This window comes from Lucilia cuprina, chromosome 5 (assembly GCF_022045245.1).
Source record: "Lucilia cuprina isolate Lc7/37 chromosome 5, ASM2204524v1, whole genome shotgun sequence".
In the NCBI taxonomy this organism is placed as follows: domain Eukaryota; kingdom Metazoa; phylum Arthropoda; class Insecta; order Diptera; family Calliphoridae; genus Lucilia; species Lucilia cuprina.
Window position 1 is genome coordinate 27,505,227 of NC_060953.1, and position 26,083 is coordinate 27,531,309.

General features: G+C 31.0%; 1 protein-coding gene and 2 long non-coding RNA genes across 6 annotated transcripts in view; 1 reads left to right on the forward strand and 2 right to left on the reverse strand.

The window, feature by feature from the left end:
* Positions 1–335: 335 nt before the first annotated feature.
* LOC124420300 lies at positions 336–2,270 on the reverse strand. Its single transcript, XR_006941104.1, has 3 exons — positions 2,195–2,270; positions 516–1,057; positions 336–431 (listed from the first exon to the last, which is right to left on the reverse strand). It is a non-coding gene; the product is annotated as an uncharacterized LOC124420300 (long non-coding RNA).
* A 9,588-nt stretch (positions 2,271–11,858) lies between these two features.
* Positions 11,859–26,083, reverse strand: part of LOC124419980 — a 110,522-nt gene continuing 96,297 nt past the window's right edge. For 3 of the 4 annotated variants that reach the window (XM_046951338.1, XM_046951335.1, XM_046951337.1), the window contains exons 3-4: positions 25,329–25,599; positions 25,221–25,270 (exon numbers count right to left, since the gene is read on the reverse strand). In XM_046951338.1, the coding sequence (XP_046807294.1) occupies positions 25,236–25,270; positions 25,329–25,599 (306 nt within the window). In that variant the 3' untranslated portion in view covers positions 25,221–25,235. Of the gene's footprint in view, positions 11,946–25,220; positions 25,271–25,328; positions 25,600–26,083 lie in introns of those variants that run through there. The other variant, XM_046951336.1, reaches the window with a different exon arrangement.
* Positions 14,814–16,075, forward strand: LOC124419981. Its single transcript, XR_006940962.1, has 4 exons — positions 14,814–14,870; positions 15,150–15,331; positions 15,681–15,834; positions 15,905–16,075. It is a non-coding gene; the product is annotated as an uncharacterized LOC124419981 (long non-coding RNA).

Below are 26,083 nucleotides of genomic sequence, written 5' to 3' on the forward strand. Positions count from 1 at the left end.
CTGATATATTACGTAGAGAAACTTATGTAGACGACATTCTAACAGGTGGTCATTCTCTCGAAGAGCTAATAAAATCCCAGAAAGAGCTGTTGCGAACACGAGAGCGTTAAGAGCTGTTGCATACGTTTTTCGATATATTCGGCGTTTTAAACCTTCGTTTGCCAATCAAACCAACAACGTTCGTTTGCCAATCAAACCAACCAACTCAGCCAGCAGGAAGTCAATGCTGTAAAGTCCAGATTAATCATGTTAGCTCAGGAAGAATTCTACCAGCGTGAATATGATTTACTCTCTGAGAATCATCCAATTCCAAAATCCATTTCTAGATTCCAAGGGTCTTTTAAGAGTCAATGGTTGCCCAGCCAATTCTTTATTACCATGCAATGAGCGCTTCCCAAACATTCTACTCCGAATGTAATCTATATTTATCACTGAAGTTAAAAAAACTAGTAAGATATTGCAAACCTTGTATAATTAATAAAAAAGTATGGTGCTCTCAAATTATGGAGGCTTACCTACCGACCTCTGTACCCTGTCCTTCCCATTCAACATAACCGGATGGATTTAGCCGGTGCGTTTTTGCTTAAAAGTTTCAATTTACGAAGATCCTCAATCATCAAAGCATATGCATGCGTATTTGTATGTTTTGCCGCGATTCAAGCAACATTCGCCCGATTTGTTGGTCGCCGTGGTCTACCACACAAACTAGTCTCGGACAATAGTAGAAATTTATTCGGTTCGAATCAAGCTTTACGCAAGGAATTTACGACTTTTATAAACTCCGTTTCGCAAGACATTGCTCAAAAATACATAACTCATGGGTTTGAGTGGCGGTCAAAAGCTTTAAATTCCATCTAAAGTGATTTGCAGGAGCCCATCGGTACACATTTGAAGAGTTTACAACGGTATTAGCTCGAATTGAAAGGATATTGAATTCTAGGTCCATATCCACACTCTCTGAAGACCCAGCTGATTAACCAAAAGCTTGCGATCGAATGGAAGCAAGAATACTTAAAATTACTCCATAAGAGATATAAATGGAAATGCCATGCCAAATCTAAAAATAGGATATTTTGTAGTGGTAATTGACGATCTTATGTTCGAGTAGTTCATATTCGTACAAAATGCGGCATCATCACTCGTCCCATCACTAAATTATACTATCTGCCATATAATAACGTTCAAACTAGCGACTAATTCCTTACTAACATTTTTATCCCACATTCCTATATCCCATCATAATCGTTTTTTCCCATTTTCATTCCCATTACATTTTAAATCAACATTAATCATACGTTTTCCCCTTACAGCATGCGAGATCAATCACCAAGGGATCCAACAGTGCACCAGTGCCGACTCTATGACCGTTACCACGCGCCGGCATTTTTTGGCTTCCTAGCAGCCAATAGTATGGCTGCTAGGAAGCCAAAAATTGGGATTATATTGAATTTATTGTAGTTGAATTATTACTAATGTTATTATTATTTATCTAATTGAATTTATATAAAATGAATTATTAGTTTGTAAGCTTTTCCCTCTTTTATTCTATTTGAATTTAAATACTTTTGTAAACCCTAGTTTATATACATAGTTAACTTATTTACAAAACTAAACTGTATTTAGTTTATTTACTATGTATTAAACTTAACGAAACATAACTATCCTTTATAACGTTGTGTGCAAATAGCCTTCAAGGCATTTAAAAAAGTAATAAACTTTCACTTCTTCCTAAACCAGCTAAAGGTGAGCATCATTTTTACTTAAATAAAATCCCTTTTTATGTAAAACTAATACCTTGTACCCACACGCTTAACAACATTTTATAATTTCTTATTCCTTGAGAATTTATTAATTCTTTCCGATGATTAGATGATTACAGAAACGCCATTTTCCCACTAAAATTAGTCTTTGACCTTGTACTATACTATACATTCCGAAATTCCCCGGGAGTTGATTTTTCTAAATACTTGTTTATACCAAACATGTTTCTTTCCTGCGAAAATGTTTTAATTGAAACACTTAAGCTCTTTTCGAAATTAAGTTAAATTGCAGTTGAAAAAACATTCAAATCGAACTAGCCCTTTACAAGTTACTGAATCATTGCGCACTTTTTATTTCTATATCACTGTGTAACAATTTGAGTGAAGAAGGTTTAAGAATTTGTTAAACAGAAACATTTTATTAAATAACTTACAGCAAAATTTGCTCACGCTGAACAAAGTGCATCTTTGCTATTATTTATATTGATGTGTAATAGGTGTATAACATACCTGTAACACTGGTTATGGAGCGCACACCAGTTCCGATAGAGGCCTAGGTGTATTTCTTCGGATTTGAGGTGTACATCCTCCTTTCAAACTAACTAACTACTACTTATTTTAGTTAATACTAAATCCCACTAAACATTTTCTTTCACTATCTGAGACAATGTCTACATAAATTACATCCTCCTTTCAAACTAACTAACTACTACTTATTTTAGTTAATACTAAATCCCACTAAACATTTTCTTTCACTATCTGAGACAATGTCTACATAAATTATAAACAGTATTTTTAAACAATTTATTTAAATTCTTGTATTTTTTTACTGTTAATTAGTTGTCAGTGATAGTAAAAGAAAATGTTGTTGATAAAATAAAATTGAACAAAGCAAAATTTTTATAATTAAAATAAAACTGAAAATTAATATTTATAAATATTTAATACATACATATTAGATATTTATTAAATTATTATTAAATGCTATTCCACTGCTTTAAATAAATGCGTTTTAATGAGTAAATAAAATAAATACTAAGGAGTGAGATCGAAAAATTCTTAACACACGTTTTTCATTACATTTTTCAACCAAAGTATTATTTGATTTTTTTTTATCAAGTTACCTTTGAAAAACATGTCAGTTATTATGTGTAATGTCAATTATATTAATTTTTTTGTTAATCTGATTAAAATGAGTGACCAGAAAAAAGTGCGTACTGAAATTATTAAATATTTTCAACTAAACCCAACTTGGTCTTACAAAAAGTTGGCCAAGCATACAAAGGTATGCCGTCAAACTGTTTCCAATGTTATTAAACAGTACCGTGAGAACTTGTCAGTTGATAGAAAACCTGGTTCAGGTAGAAGGAATGGCCCACATGATGTTTCTAAAGCCAAAAAAATAGAACGCATTTTCAAAAGAGCTCCCAACACATCCGGTAGGAAAGCAGCTCGGTTAGCTCAGTGCTCGGACTATTTGGTACGAAAAGTTAAAGCTAATGCAGGTTTAAAAACATACAAGGCTCAAAAAGTTCCTAACAGGAACGCTGCTAAAAATTTAGAGGCCAAAAACAGAGCACGGAAATTTGAAGTCAAGTTTTATAAAAAAATATTCTTGCTGCATAATGGATGACGAAACGTATGTTCTGGCAGATTTTTCGCAACTTCCAGGTCAAAAGTTTTATGTTGCTGATGCTCGAGGGAATGTTGAAGAAAAGTTTAGGACCCAAAAACAGACAAAATTTCCCAGAAAGTTCTTGGTATGGCAAGCAATATGCAGTTGCGGCAAAAGAAGCCAATCATTTGTTACAACGGGCTCTATAAATACCGAAATTTACATCAAGGAATGTTTACAAAAAAGTCTGCTTCCATTCATAAGACTTCATAATGTGTCCACTTATTTTTGGCCTGACTTGGCATCCTGTCACTATGGTAAACAAGCCCTTGAGTGGTACATGAACAGTAATGTGGTATTTGTACCAAGAGAGGCAAATCCTCCAAACTGCCCGGAGCTAAGGCCAGTGGAGAGATATTGGGCTCTTGTTAAAAGAGAATTGAATAGTACAAAAAAGGTGTCCAAAAGTGTGGTAGATTTTAAACGGAGATGGACTACATGTTAGAGCAAAGTGACAGAAAGCACTATAAAAACGTTAATGGAAGGGTTTCCGAAAAGGGTTCAAAATTTCATCACTAGTGATTAAAACTATAAAAATATTTTTTTTTGTAAATTGTAATAATAATTTGAATCAAATAAAAAAAAATAAAGCTGTAAGTTTAGTGGTTTCTTTTTTATAAACATATATGTATGTTAAGAATTTTTCGATCTCACTCCTTATGAGCAATACTTGTGCCAAATTGTATATGGATATCTTAATTTAATAATGAGTTACGCGCGTTAAGGTGATTTTCCGAAGATGACCTTGTATGGGAGCTATGACCTATTATGGACCGATCCAAAAAAAACTTCATGGTTATATTTCTGTATATAAGAGAAATACTTGTACCAATTTTTTTATGAATATCTTACTTTAATAATGAGTTATACGCGTTTAAGTGATTTTCGGGAAGGTACCTTGTACGGGAACTGTGACCAATTATGAACCGATCGAAAAAACCTTTCACTGTAATATTTATATGCATATGAGTAAAACTTATACCATATATTATATGAAAATCTTATTTTAAACGCGCATAAGTTTACGTGATTTTCGGGAAGGGACCTTGTATGGGACCTATGACCAATTATCGACCGATCATAAAAACATTTCACTGTAATATTTATATGCGTATGGGCAATACTTATACCAAATTTTATGTCGATATCTTAATTTAGTAATGAATTATGTGCGTTTAAGTGATTTACGGGAGGGGACCTTGTATGGGAGCTAGTCCAATTATGGACCCATCCAAAAAAGACACGGGCACAATTACTATGTGTCAATCACAGTATGTAAAGGATTTGCTTAAAGAATATGGCATGGAGAATTGTAAGCCAATAGCAACCCCACTTGAGGCAAATCAACAAGTAAGTTGTTCTAAAGATGAGTGTGAGTTAATAGACCAACATGATTATTAATCGATTATTGGGGCGCTTATGTATCTGGCATTTGCAACGAGACCAGACATACTTCATTCCGTATCGAAACTGTCGCAACGGAATTCAAAACCTCATACTGAACATATGCAAGCGGCTAAACGAATTCTGCGTTATCTCCATGGGACAACTGATATGAAAATTTCGTACCAAGCTGATGGAAATTCAATGAACGGATACGTAGATGCTGATTGGGGTGGTAATGCCTTAGATCGCAAATCGTTTACTGGCTTTATATTTTATGTTGGTGGTTGTCCTGTATCCTGGGAATCCAGGAAGCAACCTTGTGTGGCTCTGAGTAGCACAGAGGCCGAATATATGGCCATGTCCGATGCTGCGAAAGAGGCTATTTTCTTGAGGAGACTTTTAATGGAAATTGGTCACTCTGGTGAATCGTTCATACTAAATATCGATAATCAAATTGCAGAGAAACTGTACCACAAGGGGACAAAGCATATCGATATAAGGTTCCACCACGTACGAGAGGTCATCAGGAATAATGAGATGGTATTGAGATACTGCCCAACCGAGAATATGATTGCGGACATTCTTACAACGAATCTGTCGAAGACGAAATGAAATTTATATGAATATTTTTTTATGAAACGACATTCACATTGAGAAGGAGTGTTGGTATTTTGAATTGAATGGCAACCCTGTTTAAACAATGTGAACGCCGTTAACTTTTTTCTTTTTACATTATATTTGTTACTCTCTTTTTAAACCTTGAATTGTTAAGACGCAACTTGAATTTTACAATAAAAGAATATTTTTATTAAACTATATAATTGACATCACACATAATAACTGACATGTTTTTCAAAGGTAACTTGATCAAAAAAAAAAAAAATCAAATAATATTTTGGTTGAAAAATGTAATGAAAAACGTGTGTTAAGAATTTTTCGATCTCACTCCTTATATAGAGAAATAATATTGTGAAAGGCACATAATTCATCACCAAATAGTAATACCCATAAAATATTTGGCATAAATACAATTTTTGTACACATAAATATTATTTCAAAAATTTTTCACGATCGGTCCATCTTTGGTCATAGCTCCCATACAAGGTTCCCTCCATAAATCATATTTGGTCACAGCTCTCATACTAGGTCCAGAAAATCAGAAAAAATTAACGTAACTCATAACCTAATATTGATATCCATACATTTAGCAAACATATTGCTCTTATATACATAAATTTAATATACAATTGTTTTACGATCGGTCCATATTTGGTCAAAGCTGTAGTACTAAATCCAGAAAATCACTTAGATTCGCAATATTTATTTCCAAATAATGTTATAGATACAGAATTTTGAAATTTTGTCTTTATATACATAATTGGACATAATAATTGTGGTCGGTCCCATACAAGGTTCCCTTTGGAAAATCACTTAAACACACATTTCTTGTTACTAAATTACGACACAAAATTTGACTGAAATATAGATTTTATCTACAGAATCCTTTACGATCGGTCAATAATTGGCCATATCTCCCATACTAGGTCCAGTGCCTAAAAACGCTTTAATCGTATTTAACTAATTTTAAATTTGTGTAGAACAAAATTATATATGCATGTATTTTGAAAATCCTCCTAAGTAACATAGCTACGGAAAATAAAAACAAAATAATTCGAAAACTGATGATCCGCGAAAATAATCTTTACCAAAATATTGAAAATTGTATTCTATAACAAGTAAGAGTGCTATATTCGGCTGTGCCGAATTTTATATACCCTTCACCATAGTGTATTTTAAACATATAAGTTTTATAAATTTATTCCCGATTACATTACACCAAAGGCAAAACAAAATGAACAACAACAACGCTAAACGAAATAAAAAACAAAATTCACAAGGCATCTAAACCAACCGACATCTAAACATACATACCGAAAAACACAGAAAAACAAAAACAAAATAAACAACGCAATGACGCCAACAGCATCCAAACATAAAAAATACACAGCTGAATAAAACCATATACCTACATCTACTCACACGTGTACATCTTTTTCTAATATATGGTGTTGTTGTTGCTTTTTTAACAAAGCATGAAAAAAAATATGACATTTTTTGATGAAATTTTCAGAGGATATCTCGGATTTTTGCTCATATCTCCGATATTCACCGACCGATTTTGCTGATTTTAAATAGCGATCTTCTCGAAAGCATGTCTAATAGAATTATTGAAGTTTCGGATCTCGCCCCCCCCCCTTCTCACGAAGGTGAAGGGTATAAAAAAAGTTGTAATAACATCTAAAGTTGTGCGACGAACAATATTCGCGATACATGTAAAAATTTGATACTCATGACCAGATATTAAAATTACTAATATATTAGTAACCAAAATGCACATTTTCTCATATGCATACGTATGCAATATTAAAATATAAACATATTTTATGAAAATAATATATTTAATTGCTCCCATTCGTAATATTTTTAGTAGTTTTGCTAAAAATATTTACCTGTACAAGCTATTGCATATTGCAGCTTACAAATATAAAATTTTTTCGCATGCAATATATGACGCAGAAACTTTTTAACATATTTATAATACCAACAAATATTTCATATTGCTTGCCTATAATATAAAAATATTTTTCTACACAAATTATACGAAGTCAATAATATTGAAGCCACGCCACGAAACAAAACGATAGTCGCGATTATGAGGTTGCAATATTTTACTATCAAACTTAATTATTAATTAATATAGGAAATGACTTATGGTCTAATATTTAACATTTTATGCTGGACTCAAAAAAATATAAAATGTGAAAAATGTATGCAAAAAAATAACAAAATTATTGAAAAAGTTTGTAGCTATGTTTCTATAAATGTTCAATGTATATTAAAATGATATTTAATTATACCTTTCTCCTTCGTGAGAAGGGTATATATAATTTTGTCATTCCGTTTGTAATTTCTATAAAATAATTTTCCGAACCTTTACAGAATATATATATTCTGGATCCTTATAGATAGAGGATTCATGTCCATCTGTCAGTCTGTCTGTCTGTATGTTGCAATCAGTTTTCAGAAGACCCCAGATATCTGCGAGATCCGAACTTTCAAGAATTCTATTGGAAATACGATCGAATAGAACGCTATTTTTTATTCATGCTCAAACAGAAATTACAAAAAAAACAAAATACATAATCATACGATCAATTTTGTTATTGTACTCTTGTTTATAAAAACAAGGAGAACGAGAGCAGCAGAGCAAGAGTAGCAGAGCGAGGGCAGCACTAGTGTGTTGTTATTGGTAAGAAACATGAACTTATGCATGTGGAGCCTTGCTTAAGTTAGAAGCCATTAAAGGGAACTTTTTGGTACTTTTTCGTTTTTCATATGGTACTTTGAGTTTTCGATACTACTGAACCTAGAAATATGATATTAAGTATGTAGAGTCGTGGTGGCCAGAAATAGAATGTTTAAAACGCATATGTTGTAGTGCAAAATATAAAAGAGAACATAAATGAAAATATGTGTGTTTTGCACTGAAAAAATTTTATGTTTGTACATATTTGTGTTATTCGTATTATTAGTATTATAAATGAATAACGGAAGAGATGTATGTATTGTTGTATGTATCCGTTGATGAAAGTATTTATTGATGAACATTTTGATGTAAAAATGTGTTGATGTATATACATATGATTGTATATAGTTTGATGTATTGATATATGTATATTGTTTGTTTATGTATTAAATGTATCTAATAGGTACTCAAATGATTAACAGTCGATCGTTTAAGCGTTACAATTTAAGCGATTAATTGATTGAACAAATAAAAATAAATAATTATACATATGTATGTCTAATAGATCTTTATATAAAAAGTATTCATACATTAATTTGTAATGGCTTTTGAAAATATTCTCTGTGTATCATTTCATAAAGAGAGCCACTAAATTAAATTGTTTTTTTTTATGAAATTAAGTATGTAGAGTCCGGATTAGACGAGAACTTATCAAAGGGGATTTTTTTGTACTTTTTCGTTCTACAAAAGGTACTTTTTGAATTTTCTATAATATTGAGTATGTAGAGCTCGGATTAGGCGAGAATCCATTAAAGGGGACTTTTTGGTACATTTTCGTTCTACAAAAGGTACTTTTTGAATTTTCTATAATATTAACTTAGAAACATGAAATTTAGCATGTAGGGTTTGACTAGGTAAAAACCCAGAAAAAGGGACTTTTTGTACTTTTACGTTCTACAAAGGGTACTTTTGAATTTTCTATAATATTGAACTTAGAAACATGAAATTAAGTATGTAGAGTCCGGATTAGGCGAAAACAGATAAAAGGGAACTTTATGCTACTATTTCATTCTACAAAAGGTACTTTTTGAACCCAGAAAAAGGGACTTTTTGTACTTTTACGTTCAACAAAGGGTACTTTTGAATTTTCTATAGTATTGAACTTAGAAACATGAAATTAAGTATGTAGAGTCCGGATTAGGCGAAAACAGATAAAAGGGAACTTTATGCTACTATTTCATTCTACAAAAGGTACTTTTTGAATTTTCTATAATATTAAACCTAGAAACATGAAATTAAGTATGTAGAGCTCGGATTAGGCGAGAACCCATTAAAGGGGACTTTTTGGTACATTTTCGTTCTACAAAAGGTACTTTTTGAATTTTCTATAATATTAACCTAGAAACATGAAATTTAGCATGTAGGGTTTGACTAGGTAAGAATCCAGAAAAAGGGACTTTTTGTACTTTTACGTTCTTCAAAGGGTACTTTTTGAATTTTTTATAATATTGAACTTAGAAACATGAAATTAAGTATGTAGAGCCAGGATTAGGCGAAAACAGATAAAAAACTTTATGCTACTATTTCGTTATACAAATGGTATTTTTTGAAATTTCTATAATATTAAATCTAGAAACATGAAATTAATTATGTAGAGCCTGGATTAAGTGGGAATCCATAAAAGGGAATTTTTGGTACTTACCGATTGGTATTTTTGATTTTTTGTAATAAAATTCGTACTGACTGTTTTCTAACACATCATTGTGAAGGGTATATAAGATTCGGCACAGCCGAATATAGAACTCTTACTTGTTTTTCTACGTCTTTCGTTTTGTATGTTTAGACGGCTATTGCCTTGTGTATTTCGTTTTTTTATACCAGACGTCGGCGCTAGTATTGTTCTGACAACGAAGATTTTCGGCAAATTACATGTACACAACACGATCGCATACGAACCTCTAAACAAGAGCATCAAAAATACAAATATTTTATTTAGTTGCTTGACTTGATTTGAAAAAACAAAAACAACTTGCAAAAGCAAGAGCATAATTTACAAAAACAACGTAAACTCTAAATAATTTTCTAGAATGCATAACAATGAAAGTAAATAAGTTAATCTTGTTTCATACTTTTTTGTACAATTTAATTAGAAATGTTGTTTCTATGTGAAGAAAATTATCATTCTTAAGTACATTGATTACACATTGTTTATAAGTATTCGCATTTTACAGTAATGCAATTTAATCTTCAAAATTAAAAATAACCAAATATTTTTTTCAGTGCAATTTCAATGAAAAAATGCCAATAGTGTGTGTGTAGTGGTGATTTTTTATCTGCCTCTCTATCCGCCGGTATATGTTTTATACCCTTCACCTTCGTGAGAAGGGTATATATAAGTTTGTCATTCCGTTTGTATTTTCTATAATATAATTTTCCGAGTATATATATTCTGGATCCTTATAGATAGCGGAATCGATTAAGCCATGTCCATCTGTCTGTCTGTCTGTCCGCCTGTCTGTCTGTTGAAATCAGTTTTTAGAGGTTCCCAGATATCGGCGAGATCCGAATCTTCAATAATTCGAGAAGATCGCTATTTAAAATCAGCAAAATCGGTCTATAAATAACGGAGATATGAGCAAAAATCCGAAACAACTTTGGTTTGGTTTTATTCAGCTGTGTATTTTTTATGTTTGGATGCTGTTGGCGTCATTCAGTTGTGTATTTTCTTTTGTTTTGTTTTTGTAAATTCTGTTCGTATATTTTGATGTAGGTTGGTTTTATTGCGTTGTTTATTTTGTTTTTGTTTTTCTGTGTTTTTCGTTATGTGTGTATAGATGTCTGCTGTTTTAGATTCCTTGTGAATTTTGTTTTTTATTTCGTTTAACGTTGTTGTTGTTCATTTTGTTTTTCTTTTGGTTTAGTAATAATTTAAAATTTATAAAACTAATATGTTTAAAATACACTATGTTGAAGGGTATATAAGATTCGGCACAGCCGAATATAGCACTCTTACTTGTTTTTATGTGGACTATTAAAATGTATGTATTTATTTGTATTGATTGTAAAAGGTAATATAATTTTTTACCCATTTTAAAATAAGGATTTTTTATGCTTCACTTGAATAAAGAATTATTATATTTCAAAAAAATAAGCGAAATCTTTCGATTTAAATCGATTAATGTTCTAACGCCATAACAATTACACAGTTATATATTTAAAAAAATGCAAAAATGTCCCTAAAAGTTCTGAAAAATTGAGCGGTGAAGCCATCCTATAAAATCTAGAGATTTTAAGCTTCTGACAATCCTATTCCGTCCCGATTTGCATAAACTTAATTTCAGTTGTATTATACTATCGTAACAAGCATCCGCTAACCACTTATAAGTAAAAATATATTATATTTAACTAATATTTTCATACAACTTTTATCATACTGATTTTTTGTACTATATTTCTATTAATAATCTAATATTATTAAATATAGTAAATGCTTCCAACAACTTTTTATTGGCCGACAATTAACTCTCTTATATAAATTTCTACATAGCTGAGTTCTTGTCTTCTGAAAAGATTTACAATTTTAAAAATTAAAATTAATCTCACTATAGCTACTGTGATAACAAATTGCAACACGAAAAAAACCTTCCTTCGTGTTTTCCAGTTTTGCCCAAAGTCATGTACTTTTTTAGTTATAGGCCCCAAAGATTTGGCGTCTCGGTGTCATTTTTGAAAAAAAGGAACATTTTCTCAGGTTCATATGCTGCAAACCGTTCGGAATTTTGATTTACTCTTCAAGGTAATGTTGTTGCTCTTATCGCTAAAAACCAAAATTGAGAACATATAAAGTCAAGAAACGTTATATTCATAATCAGAATAGCAAATTTAATTTTTTTCCTTGTTCAGGCCTACAAGTAGCTTTTTTGTTTTTTCTTTACTTCAACATTGAGATACAATGCTATCTATTAAAAAATAATAAAAAAAGTATTAGTATTATGTTTATAATTTTGTTGGTCCTGGACATGTAAATCTCACTCTTTAAAGTTGTAGACGAATAGTATCTCAATGTTGAATAGTGTCCCTAGGAACAGCCTTTTTAAGAATTTCATTTATAAATACCACATTTACAGTATTAATTTACTGAACACGAGAAAAATAAAATATATTTTTTGGAATGGTCCTCAGTTCCCTACCAGCCATTGAGAATCCTGACCTCAGTTAAATTTTTGAAAAATAAATATTGCTGATAACTTGGCAAAAGCTGGAACTACGATGGCTATACTTGATATAGACCAGTTTTGTAGTGTGTCCCTAACGGCCATTAAAAGCCATATATACGATATTCAGGTCAAGACGGTTGATCACATGAGTGGTGTATCTAGAAAGCACTGTATTCAAATAACTATTTTATTTTTAGTACTTTGAATTAATTTGTTTTCCGAAAATTTCACAAAATACTTATGGGAAAGCTTTCTGTTTTAATAAACACATACTTCATGTATTCTTGTTGTAATATGAAATAGAAAATGTTATTTTTGTCGGTAAATTATTAAGATTTGTTGAAAATTTATTTATATTTTTCGGGATTTAGAAATCGCCCTAAGCTTTAAAATTCTTTTTAATAGTGGTTTCTTAAGAAGGACTCGACAACATACGACAAACTATGCAAAAACTTTAATTTATTCCGCTTTCTTTGTAAAATTTTTCAAGGACATTCAGGAATTTAAAATATGTTGTCTGTTTTTTTTCAATTTTCTAAGCGTAGGTACATTCTATCATATTTTTACTGCAGCTTAAAATCTTCATAAAGTAACAGCGTACAATTGGCGGTTCATTTCTTAGTTATTCCTGCTATTTAACGGCTGGATTTTAAAACTTTTCTATCTTGTTTATAGGAAGTTTTATAAGCTTTCACCTGTCCAATTTTGTTTTATTTTAAATACTTTTGTTTAATATTTACGACATTATAACTTTAATAGATGTGAATTACAAGATTCTGCCAAGTTTTAATAAAATACAATAACTCATTAATCTAGTAATGTATAACTTTTTTCGCATAACTAATAGTAAAAATGTTAATAATTTCGTAATACTCCAATACATCCCAGGAAAAACTTCGCTTCCAATCCTACTTTTAATGACTTCTAGAATTCATTACTTTGTAGCTTTATTAGCTACTTTTTACATTACTAGGAATATATTTAATAATAAAATTTTTATACAGCTTATAGAAGTCATTATTTGAATATACAAAAAAGGATTTTGATGCAATTTGAAATAAATTATTATTAAACGATTATTAATGATATTTTTGGTAAATTTGTGAAAAATGTCGAAAAGTCGACGCCAAACAAAAAATTTTTGAAAAGTTTGACAGATAAAATAAGAAATGTGCAAAAGTTAAAAAATAAATACAAAAAAATTAAAAAATTATATTCAAATTAAAATTAACGCTCATGTAAGTACAAATTATTAGAAAATGTTAAGTAAGAAGCAATTTGAAAGAAGAGTAAAAGAGGAAAAGCGTAGAATTAAAAAAATTGTTTCCGCAGAAAATGATGATGGAGCGTACAGTTTCTCCCGGAACATACGTTCACATCGGCCTAAATGAGCAGTTGGTAAAACTGGCTAATGTCATTAATGATTTAAATCTTGAAGACATTGAGGTCGATGTAGGAATTGATGGTTTACCTTTATTTAAAAGTTCAGCAATTGGACTGTGGCCAATATTAGGTCGAGTAGTTAGCATCAAGGACTGTGATGTTTTTATAATAGGATCATATATGTAGGAAAACATAAACCAGCTGACGTTAACGTTTTCCTACATGACTTCATTCACGATGTGAACATACGTCCACATCGTCCTCAATGAGCAGTTGGTAAAACTGGCTAATGTCATTAATGATTTAAATCTTATAGACATTGAGGTCGTATAGGAATTGATGGTTTACCTTTATTTAAAAGTTTTGAAATTGGACTGTGGCCAATACTAGGTCGAGTAGTTAGCATCAAGAACTCCGATGGTTTTATAATGGGATCATATATAGGAAAACATAAACCAGATTTCAAGAGACAGACAGACGGACAGACGAAAATGGCTTAATCGACTCCGCTATCTATAAAGATCCAGAATATATCATAATATATATATATATATATCTATTCAATGTTTTTAGTGTTGAACCTATTAAAGTTAAAAGTAATTTTTTTGGCTTAAAATTTAAAGGTGAAGAAATTAAATCTATTACCACCACTAAAGGCATATTAAGCAAAACATTTCCCAACAATATTTGCTTTATGGTAGATGGTTCATTTGTTGAAATTCAAGAAATCATAGATGACAAGACTTTTTTGGCAAAAAAATTTAAAAATGTTGAGAACTTTTTCGACTATCCCTTAAAATCATTGGATATAAATATTGGGTTTTGCGAGGGGCACTTTTTCGTAAATGAAATATTTTTCTTCGATAATATTTTTGCGAAAGCTATAAGATTCTCATATAAAGACGGATTCGTTTTAATTCCAGAAATCGAGAAAAATGTCGAGCAAATCCAAACATAGCTCATCTAGTGATATTCTTCACACCCTAGAAGCTATGCAGGCGGACTTAAAGATAATAAAAGGTATGTATATAAGTTTACTACTGCATAACTTTATTATTTATGTATTTATATATTTTTGGTACATTTCAGAAAACATTAATAACAATAAAAAGGAAGAGGACGAAAATAAAAAAAAATATTTGGTAAGTACACACACTTATGTATAAGGAATGGAATTATCAGTATTATATATTAATCTATATAATAGACTATAACCTAGGGTATTCTATAGTCTAGTCTGTGGTCTAGTCTATAGTCGAGTCTATAGTCTAGTCTATAGTCTAGTCTATAGTCTAGTCTATAGTCGAATCTATAGTCTAGTCTATAATCTAGTCTATAGTCTAGTCTATAGTCAAGTTTATAGTCAGTTCTATATTGTCGTATAAAATATTTACATAATTTTATTATTTATTATTTTTTAGATACAATAGAAAGACAAAACAATGCAGTTTGCGAAGTGTTGGCTGAACATAGTGCTAGTTTAAAGACAATAATATCATCGTTCTGGAACACTCCTAAATACATAAAACAATTTCCCATTAAATCGGAGGAAAGTTTATGTAAATGGGAGGAGGATATTACCGAGGAAAATAAGAATGAAATGGTAAGTATTAAAAATACATTTAAATATGGCATTAGAAAACAGATAAACTTGAAAAAAGACTAGATTGGTTTATGGACTTGCAAATATCTTAGTCTATGGACTAGGCTATTGATTAGTAAATAAATTAAGCTAATCATCAACTAATCTATGGTTTAGTCTTTTGACATGTATATCGACTAATCTAAACTGTAGACCAATCTATTGATTATTGCTGAATCTATGGACTAGTATATTAACTAGTCTATTTACTAATCTAATTTATTGTTTAGTCCATTGACTAGTCCATATTTCACTGAAAAGTGTATGTACTAGTCTATTTACGATTAATTTTCATTATTTACATCTATAGGTGAAAACTGTCACCACTATTATGGGGGAGAAAGGATTAATGAAAGGATTGCCTTTAATAATATCGCCAAAGATTTTATTAATGTACAACTTAAGTGGCACTCACAACAAAAAAGGCTTAAAATTTTTCAAAAACATTATGGATGTTCTATTTTGTAAGTATTACAAAAATAATACGTGCTTATTGTATATATAAGTATATGAATTTAACATTAAACATTTTAGTGTCCTACACGTCATCATCTATGAACTCGAGCGATCCTAAATCGTTTGAAAAACAATTAAGATTGGCAATAAACTATTGAAAAAATGTATATGGGGTATGCAAAAAGATACAACAAACATTTTATGATCCCAATAGATAACATATCATTTTATCATATGGGTACAAAAGAACCTCAGAATTAAGTGGTATTCTTTGACTTAGAGTCAATGAAAAAATTTCTCACTTTTTAATTTACAATTAATGGTTAACTTTAAAAAAGCCATTGCTATTATTAAATATAATAACAGCTTTAAAAAAAAGACAAAAAAAAATCTTCAAAAACAAAAAAGTCATAATAGTTCAAAATTAGGGAACATGAAGCAGGTAAAAATTAGTTTTAATTTTCTGTAATAAGCACTACTTTCGGAGTACCATTATTAAGTTTTGGGTCAAATTTCTTTACTTTCAAATACATTTGTTTACTACTTGGACAATTGGTGGGAGAATCCATGTGAAAGCGGATAACAGTCGGATTTACAATCTCCGATTTAAATGAAACTTACCGCACATATAATATATATAATATATTCCACAGATCATTTTATGATGTAAGCTGATTCCAATGTAAAATTATAATTTTTTATTTTATATTAAAGGCAAATTTATTGTATTTAAATCGTGTAAATAGAATATTTTACTTCCAAAATGTTAAAGGCCAATTTTCATAGTATATAATGCATTGTCAAAAATATATCATAATATACTTATATTATAAATCTATTTGTAAGCCTGTTTGTTTATTCGTCAATCAGGCCTAAAATGCATATTTTAGAAGCTCACCCAAAGGGTGGGAAAATGGGAAAAAAGGCAGTTCTGTATTTCTGTGTATCCTAAAAATTAGCACTTTTGATCCTAAACACCAATACCTTTTTTACTTAAATGTAACTAACGTATATTCCATTAAATATTGTTCACAAAAAAATTATAAGAAATTACTTCATAAGGAGGCCTTAAGAATTTTGAATGAATGAATATTTAAGTATGTATAATGTTATGAAACCACTTAAAACCCCGGGCAGCGCTGGGAATAAAAATCTAGTGTATATATAAAATTCATGATACGAGGATGCCTAAACTCCCTTCTCCATCGTATGAAAAATTAAACAAAAAGAAAAAATACACATTAGTATCAACTTAAAATTATATGGTGAGTTACATTGTATCTCATAAGCCACTGGTCCGATTTAAATTAAATTTACATGAAAATTATTTAGGACGATCAGACCTTACTGAAAGTATATTTTGTCATCACAAATTTGGTAAAAGTGAACTCATCGACTTCAAAAATTATATTCAAATTTAACTGATCAAAAACTTTTCGCAATCTATACAATACAGTACATATTACAATACTAATTAAATTGATTAATTTGAGGGTTTAAGGGATATAATGTAAATAAAGTAGTGGATACAAGTTAAACAATAAAAAAAATTCAATTTTATTTACCTATAACACCCATAATTTCAATTATAAGTAAAATTCACCCTCAGCCAAATACACATAAAAACTTCTAGCCAACAATACCTTCTAGCCGACAATAAGTTGTTTTTAACAAATTTTTCTCAGATAAAGATTTTTCGTTGATTTTAAATACACAAACCCAATATACCCTCCACTCTTAAGTGGTGTAGGGTATAATCAAAAAATGAGCAATAGTGATAGTCTCAAAATATTTGTTATTCGGTAAATCTCACTTAAAGATTTATTAAAATTTCTCTTGATGACAAAATTTAAATTCTAAAATAATACATTAATGATCTATTTATTTCTTATACTTGCTTAAATTTAATATATACTTTTATTCTTAAAAAATAATTCATATTCTTATGCCTTGGAATATACAATATTTTTTGTTTTAGCCTCTAGTATAAATAAAAAAACCACTTAAAGATTTTAAAAATTCCAACCACAGTAGTTTTCCAGATTAACAATATGTTACATATGAATGAAGCCAAGCCAATTATTGCAAGTTCGCCAATTTCTATCTATCTATAAAAAATGTTAATTATCTAAAAGTTTTCAATATATATGAAATTTTGTATTTAATTCATATATGTGGTGCCCCCTATTGAAAGTCCGTCCATTATTTTCTAAATGTTCACAGTTATGTTCAAAGTTATTCATGTAAAATTTGAAGATTCTAGCTCTAGATAGATATACAACTTTTTCTATTTAATTCATGTGAGGGCTGCAAGCTACCCAGATGAAAGTCCGCCCCCTTTTCTTCCAAAATGTCCAGATGAATATTGAAATAATTTATACAAAATTTAATGAATCTAGTTCTATATTTTCCTTAAGTCCCCATTAAAAGTTCGCTCGTTATACTCTTACCCTCTTATTCACAAACAAAAATTTTTTTATTTATAAAAGGTTTATAAAACAAAATTTCCATACAAAATCTAATTTATAAACCATTTATAAAATAAAAATATTGTTTGTGAATAAGGAGGTAAATGTTTAGATGAATGTCAAATTCTTCAAGTAAAATTTAAAGATTTTAGCTCCAATAGATTTTCAGACCTACGATTTTTTTCTATTTTATTTATATGGGGTCTCCAAGCCCTCATGGGTAGTCCGCCAATTTATTACCCAAAATGTTTACATGGACTCCGCTATCTATAAGGATCCAGAATATCTTATGTAGAGTTGTTTATTCAAAGATTTAAGTTTTATTTTAATGTAAAATTCAAAGTTAATTTAATAATAATAATAAAATATAATAAAAGTATAAAAAAATGAGAGTTTCAAAAATATAAAGTTTAAGTTCTTGCGTAAGCGACCGACTTCGTTGAGAGGTTGAAGATGACTGACTGGTTTTTGAATATGCACATGCGCACATCTTTTTTCACATTCCTACAGATCGGCCTTCCTGCAATGGATTCGCCTCGAGTCCGTCTTCTTGATCATCTGGCCAGGGCTTGATGAACTCGGCACAAGTTGACGTTTGCTTAGGACCTTCACCATTGCTAACTTTTATGACATCATAGGTGTTATGCGGCTTGACTTTCGTAATACGATAAGGACCAAAATACTTCGACTTCAGCTTAAGACCACCTCCCAGCTGTGTCCTTTTAATAGCAACCAGGTCTTTGATACGATATTCCGTAGCGGTTTTACGTCTTAAGTTGTAGGTATACTTGTTCTCGTTCTGTAGTTTAATGATGCTTTCTTAAGCTTCACATCTAGCTTCGGATCTTTGATGGTCGAAATTGGTAACGACTTCTTGCTCTAACAGCTCTTTAATACGGATGTCGTCTTTACAATGCATTTTGACTCCAACTAAAACTTCAAACGGCGTGGAATCGATGCTTCTGTTATAGGTTGAGTTGAGAATCTGTTGTATTCCGCCGACAAATTTGTACCATTTAGTCGGGTCTTCTATACTTAACTTAGCCAACACTGGAACAATGATGCTATTCATCCTCTCTATTTGACCATTAGCTCGTGGTAAACCTGTTGTAATCTTGACGTGTTGAATACCTTCGCCTTCACAATACTGTTGAAATTCCGCAGACGTAAATGCTGAACCACGATCTGATACAATCTGGACGGGATTTCCGAATGTAACACTTTGCTGCTCTAATTTGGATATAGCATCTCTAGCTGTAGTTGACTTTGTCGGCTAAAGCCAGCAAAACTTGGTAAACGAGTCAATGACGGCAAAAATGTGGTTGTAGTTTTTGTTGGTTGACTCCAACGGACCGAGAAAATCAACATAGTAAGTCTTCAACGGCACTTCTTCTTTTGGTATCGGTTTAAGTTGACCTTCTTGTTTACCTTTCTTTCTATTCGTCACGATACATGGAACACAATTAGCAATATGGTGTTTTATCTTCTCTTCTAGCTTCTGGATGAAGTAGTCACGACATATGAAATCTTTAGTCTTCTTTACGGCAAAATGTCCCTTTGCGTGTGCTTGCCTGATAACTTCGCGTTCAATACTTTTCGGCACGACTAATAACTCACGATCATCGACGACTTTATAGAGTATTTCACCTTTTGAGGAAGTAGTCTTTATAATTCGTTGTAGTCTTCAGAATATCCTTTATTGTTGCGAGGTCTTCATCTTGTATTTGGGAACGTTTTATCTTTTCGATAATGCTATCCTCCATGGAAATTATCATAACTGGATGACGAGAAAAAGCGTCTGCTTTCCAGGTCTATTTTCGACTGTATAATTATAATCCTGTAGAAATAGTATCCAACGTGCTACACGAGTGTATAAATCTTTCTTGTCGAGGGTCTTCGTAAATGCGTTGCAATCGCTAACTAATTTAAATGGAATTCCAAGCAAGTATACTTTAAACTTTTTCAATGCTTCGATCACGGCTAGAGTCTCCAACTCGTAGCTTGAATATTTCCTTTCCTGGTCTGTAGTTTTTCTACTCATATAATAAACTGGGTGAAGTTGATTATCATCAGGTGATATCTGCAATAATACTGCTCCGTATCCTTCCATAGACGCGTCAGTATAAACTTCGGTCTCATAATTTTGATTATAGATCTGTAGAACAGGATTTTCACTCATTATGGATTTCAGTATGTTGACTGCTGACAGCTGCTCATCGCCTATCTCAAATTTTCGATGAAAATAACTTGCTAATCCGAGGAAGCTTTCAAGTTGTTTCAAGTTCTTGGGGATAGGAAACTTCATTAGTGCATCAATCTTCTCGGGTGATGGCGAAATCCTTTTATTCTCGATTACGTACCCAAGGAACTGAATTTTCCTTTTCAAAAAATTACATTTTTTGAGATTAATCTCCAAACCATATTCCTCACAAAGTTTCAAAACAGTTTTCAAATTTTGCATTGCTTCGTCTTTAGCGGTTATTATCACGTCATCTATGTACGGTAAGGCTATACATTTTCTAGTCAAATCACGGAACACTGCATTCACATGGCGTTGGAAAACTCCGGGAGAATTCGATAAACCAAACGGCACTTTTCGAAATTGGTATTGACCACTGTGAGTGACAAAAGATGTATACTTTCGACTCGACTTTTCGACTGATACATGGAAGAAACCATTTTTTAAATCTATAGTTGAAAATATATTTGCGTCTTGTAACCGATCAAGTTGGTCCTCAATTAATGGTAATGGGAATCTATCTTTTACTATCACTTTGTTAATCTTCCGGAAATCGACACATAGTCTTGGTTCTCCATTACGTTTTCTAACAAGTACCACTGGACTACTATACTCCGACTCGGACGGTTCGATTATTCTTTCTTGAAGCCATTTTTCAACTTGACTGTCGACAATATTTCTTTCCATAATCGGTAAACGTCTGGGGCTGCTGTGGATTGGTGTATCGTCCTTAACAATAATTTTCATTTCGACATTTGTCGTCTTAGTCTTCATTGGTCGATAATTCTCTATCAAATTCTTTACCTCGAGCTTGGCGTTCTCACTTGCACCATCATCAATATAATTTGTACTTACGTCATTATCTGGATCTTCATATGCATTTATAATCATCATCTTGTGGATTTCATCTGCCGTCTCGTCCTTAAGCTTTCGTATTTTCAAACCAACAGATGTAATGTTAATCTCACAAAAATTACAGAATTCACTACCCGATATTACATCAACATCAATAGAATTGGTAGGTACCACATGAAAATTTAAATTATAATCATCGCCGTCAATATTCACATTCTGATCAAAATTTCCAATCGGCTTAATTTTATTCTGGTTATCCTGGTTTCCAAAACCAACGAGATCTGATCTTACGAGCTTGGGCGTATTCAGCTTTTCATAAACACTATTCGTAACCACATTGAATTTACTACCTGTATCGAATAAGGTTTTTGCCTGAAATGGTTGGGCACACAAAAATTGTACCTCGAACTCCATGGCATTCTTTTTCACTGTTACCAGCTGGCGTACATTTGGCTTTTCCAGTTTTGTCGGACACTGTTTAGAAACATGACCAAATTTGTTACAACTAAAACATTTAACGCCTTTGTCCTTGTCCTTACAGTTCTTGGATTCATGACCTTTGCCACCACAATTAAAACATTTTTTCTCCTTTCTGTCGTTCTTGGCTTTGCTTGTTGTCGGTCTTTCAATTTTCAATTTAGCTGCTTTATCCACCATAGTCTCATAACATTTTAATTTCAATTTAAAATCTTTCAAATTTGTTGCACCATACAAAATAGATTTATTTACCATGAGAGTGATGTCATCAATATTTCCACGAGAAGCTAACTCCTTCATACTAAAAAAGTATTGATGAACTGTTTCGTCCTTATTGATTTTGCGTTCAATCATCATTCTATGTAATTGTGCACTGTTAACCGTCGTACCAAATTCACTTCTCAATGCATCTTTTAGTACTCCATATTATGTAATACCACGTTCACTGGATACATACAATTTAGTTAAACCTTTCAAAGATTTTTTAGCAAAAAAAAGCTTCTGGAAATCGTCAAATCCCATAATAGAAGATGTTTCCTCAAACTCATTGATCCATACTTCTATTGGCATATTACCATCGCCGTCAGACGAGGGAATGAGTCTTCAATGTCATGATAATTCATTGCAAACCGTTGCATGTTCAAACAAGTTGTTTTTTCGACACCCACTGTCTCCCGTTTTGTATATTGCGTCTTCTGTTTATCATCAACACCGTCTTTATTTTCTGCAAACTTCTTATTTATCACCACATTGTGAACCTTGTTGCTGCTGCTGCCGTCGTTTTCGCCTTTTATTGCTCTAACATCATCGTTCTCAATAAACCTTCTAGCTTCGTTGTTGTTGTTATTCTCGTTGTATACAAGTATCATCATTATCGTCGTTAACATCATTATCGTCGTAAATGTTGTTATCTGTTTCTACAATTGTATCGTCGTTATCGTCGTAAACATCATCATCATTCTCTTGACAACTCATCAATTGTCCCTTCTTCATATTAGAAAATCTGTGTTTAAACCGGTCGTTGTTGTTGTAACTTAAACACAACACACTGCATACAGCTACCAAATCTGCGTCACTGAGGTTCTCTTCAACGTATTTTTTTCTTTGCTTCATAAAGATCATCGTTTTCGTCGAAATCAAAGCCCATAAACATACGTATGCGCTTTCTGTTGAAACGGTCACCTTCTTCCCCAAAAATAAATTTGTGTACAGCAACAATCGTCATTCTCTTCGCAGTCGCAATATCAATAAAGTCTCCTAAAGCATTCATGTTCGCGCTTTTCCGTTTTCTATTATGCTTTTATACGTTTATAAAAAAAAAACACTTGTGCTGCTTGCGTATATAAAAAACACTTTTTTGTCTCTTTGTTCACACACTCGCCACAAATGATCTGCAGTCAGCGTAAGCTCTGTTTACGTTCACTGTGTTAGTGAGTATTTTACTCTCACTGCTTTTGTTTTGTTTGGTTTTTATATACACACACCCCGATTCACGTATACGCATACTCTATACTCTCTGATTTTTAACGTATTTGTATTTTATCAACAGAAAAGGGGTTGTTCTTACAAAACTTTAGAGTTTCTTGTCTCTCTTTTCACTAATTATCGTCGTTAATTCACTGATTTTACACTAAAATTCTGATCACTTTGATCCGGGTTGAGCCCCCAAAATTGTAGAGTTGTTTATTCAAAGATTTAAGTTTTATTTAAATGTAAAATTCAAAGTTAATTTAATAATAATAAAATATAATAAAAGTACAAAAAATGAGAGTTTCAAATATATAGAGTTTAAGTTGACGATGACTGACTGCTTTTTGAATATGCACATGCGCACATCTTTTTTCACTTCATACCCTTCACTTTCTCACGAAGGTGAAGGGTATAAAGCGGTTAATATCTGAATCCTACGAGCTTGATTTATTAAGGAATGCAATTAAAAAATTATAGTTTGAAAGAATTAAATATTTATTGAGTGATAAATATTACAAAGTAAATCTAAATACTTTTATGATCGGAAACCATTGTATTTGTCATTATCTTCATGTGTATAATATATAAAACCGCAGAAATAAAATTTTACAAAATTTTTAAAAAGTTCATAACATTTTTGCATTCTCGTCAGATTTAATATTTAAAAATAACAAAAAACTCAATTTACGTAATAATTTAAATTATTTCCTATTTATATAAGTGCGATTGTGCCGCGCCAAAAACTGATATATAAAAAATTTACGTTCAAATTTTGAAACTTTTGAGGCCATCGTACCCATCTCCATACTGTGTATAATTACATTAAAGGGTGTCAGCGCCCGGACAAAAAAAAATTAAAAAGTTCAAAATTGGAAAAAACTTGGTGACAAATTTCAACATCCAAGTTTTAATACTTGTTTTAATTACCAATAACTTTTCGATTTTTAATGCAAATAATGAATATTTTGCGACAAAATAAACATCACTACTGAACATTTTTTTCCGTTAATCATTTATAATACTAATAATATGGATAACACAAATATGTCATCATAAAATTTTTTTAGTGCAAAGCACACATATTTTCATTTATGTTCTCTTTTATATTTTGCACTACAACATATACGTTTTAAACATTCTCTTTCTGGCCTCCACGGCCATAAAGCCATATGGCTATATTTCTCATTTCATTGAGAAATAAGGAAATATTGCTTTATATCACTACAGCATTGACGCTAGGACAAGACTTTTGAAAAACGGTATATTAGGAGCAATTAAGCTTTAATTTTCTTTCATACAAACGGCGCCACCCTATTATTCATAATTTTATAAAAATTAAAAATTATATTAATTGATTTCGTAGGATTTATAGCAAAATTGTATAAAAATATTGTTCCAAATATCACAATTCCTTACATATCTTTATATGAAAATATTTTTTTTGTTTCCAATCTTTAGCTACGTTCGCAATGACAAAGTGCTTTAGCAAATTGTATTTCTGTTTCTGTTCATCAATAATACTTTTGATTTGATAATACCCTTTTAATTTACTCCAGAGTGGAGTACTCTACGATTGTGAACATAGCTTTTTTACGACTGAGAAAAACGGAAACATTGGTTTTTGCCAGATAATCAAATTATCGAGAACTTTGGTTGAAATTGCATCGGCAATAACAACGTTAGTTATAACTTAGATTAAGATTTTAATACTTATTGTAAATTTTTAAATAAGAAATATTCAATAAAATAAAACATAATACATACATATATAAAACAATATTATTTTTATAAATCGGAAGTGAAAATTTTTTTTAACATATTGTACTGAGATAAAGATTTTCAATCGCTGGTAGGAAACTGAGGACCTCTTATAAAAAATATTTTTGTATTTTTCTCGTGTTCAGTTAATTAATACGCATTGATTGAGAGGTATTTCTACAAAAAAGTGGTCATCCTACTGTACATAAATATATTATTGGAATTTGTTACTTACTGTTAGAATTGTGGTTTGGAATATGAACATTAGACCATAAATGATTTTTAAGAAGTTCAATCACCTCCGCATATCCATCAGCTTCTTCGTTGTCCATTTTAGCATTTAAATCAATAATATTAATATCAAGTTTACATATGTCTCTTATTTCATCAAACGTTAATTCTTGTGAATTGTTCTCACTCAGGTTTCGTGTAATTAGAGCTGACACTCCTATATTGTTATCTTTAACAAACTCCAATAATGATGCCAGTTCCGATAGAAAATGTGACTGAAATGTGTAAAAAATACATATGTATATTTTTTGTTATTTTAACTACAACAAATTGTAATATTTTGTTTTTAAACATAATTTCTATAATTTAACAAGTTGACGTTGTTATTTTTTTTTAATTAATTTCAAGCCGAATAAAGTTAATTTTAACTAGATTTCCCGTACAAAAGAAAGTCTATTTTGTAAAATTATGTAAACACGGTTGTTAGAAATTACAATGTTGTCAAAAAAATGTTCAGAGAATATTTAATAACCAGGGCAAGGATTTCTATGCAAAAGCATGTTTTTAGACAGTAACTCAAAATAACTTTTAACCAGTTTTCTTTTCAAATCAAAGAATTCGCTACAAAATGGCATCGATTTGTTGTCGCATATATTGTTATTAATGCATATTGTTATTAAAGCATATTTTTTATTTTTCTATAACAAATTGTTTTTTCTATATTTCATATTTTTAAAACAAATTTGGTATTTACATATT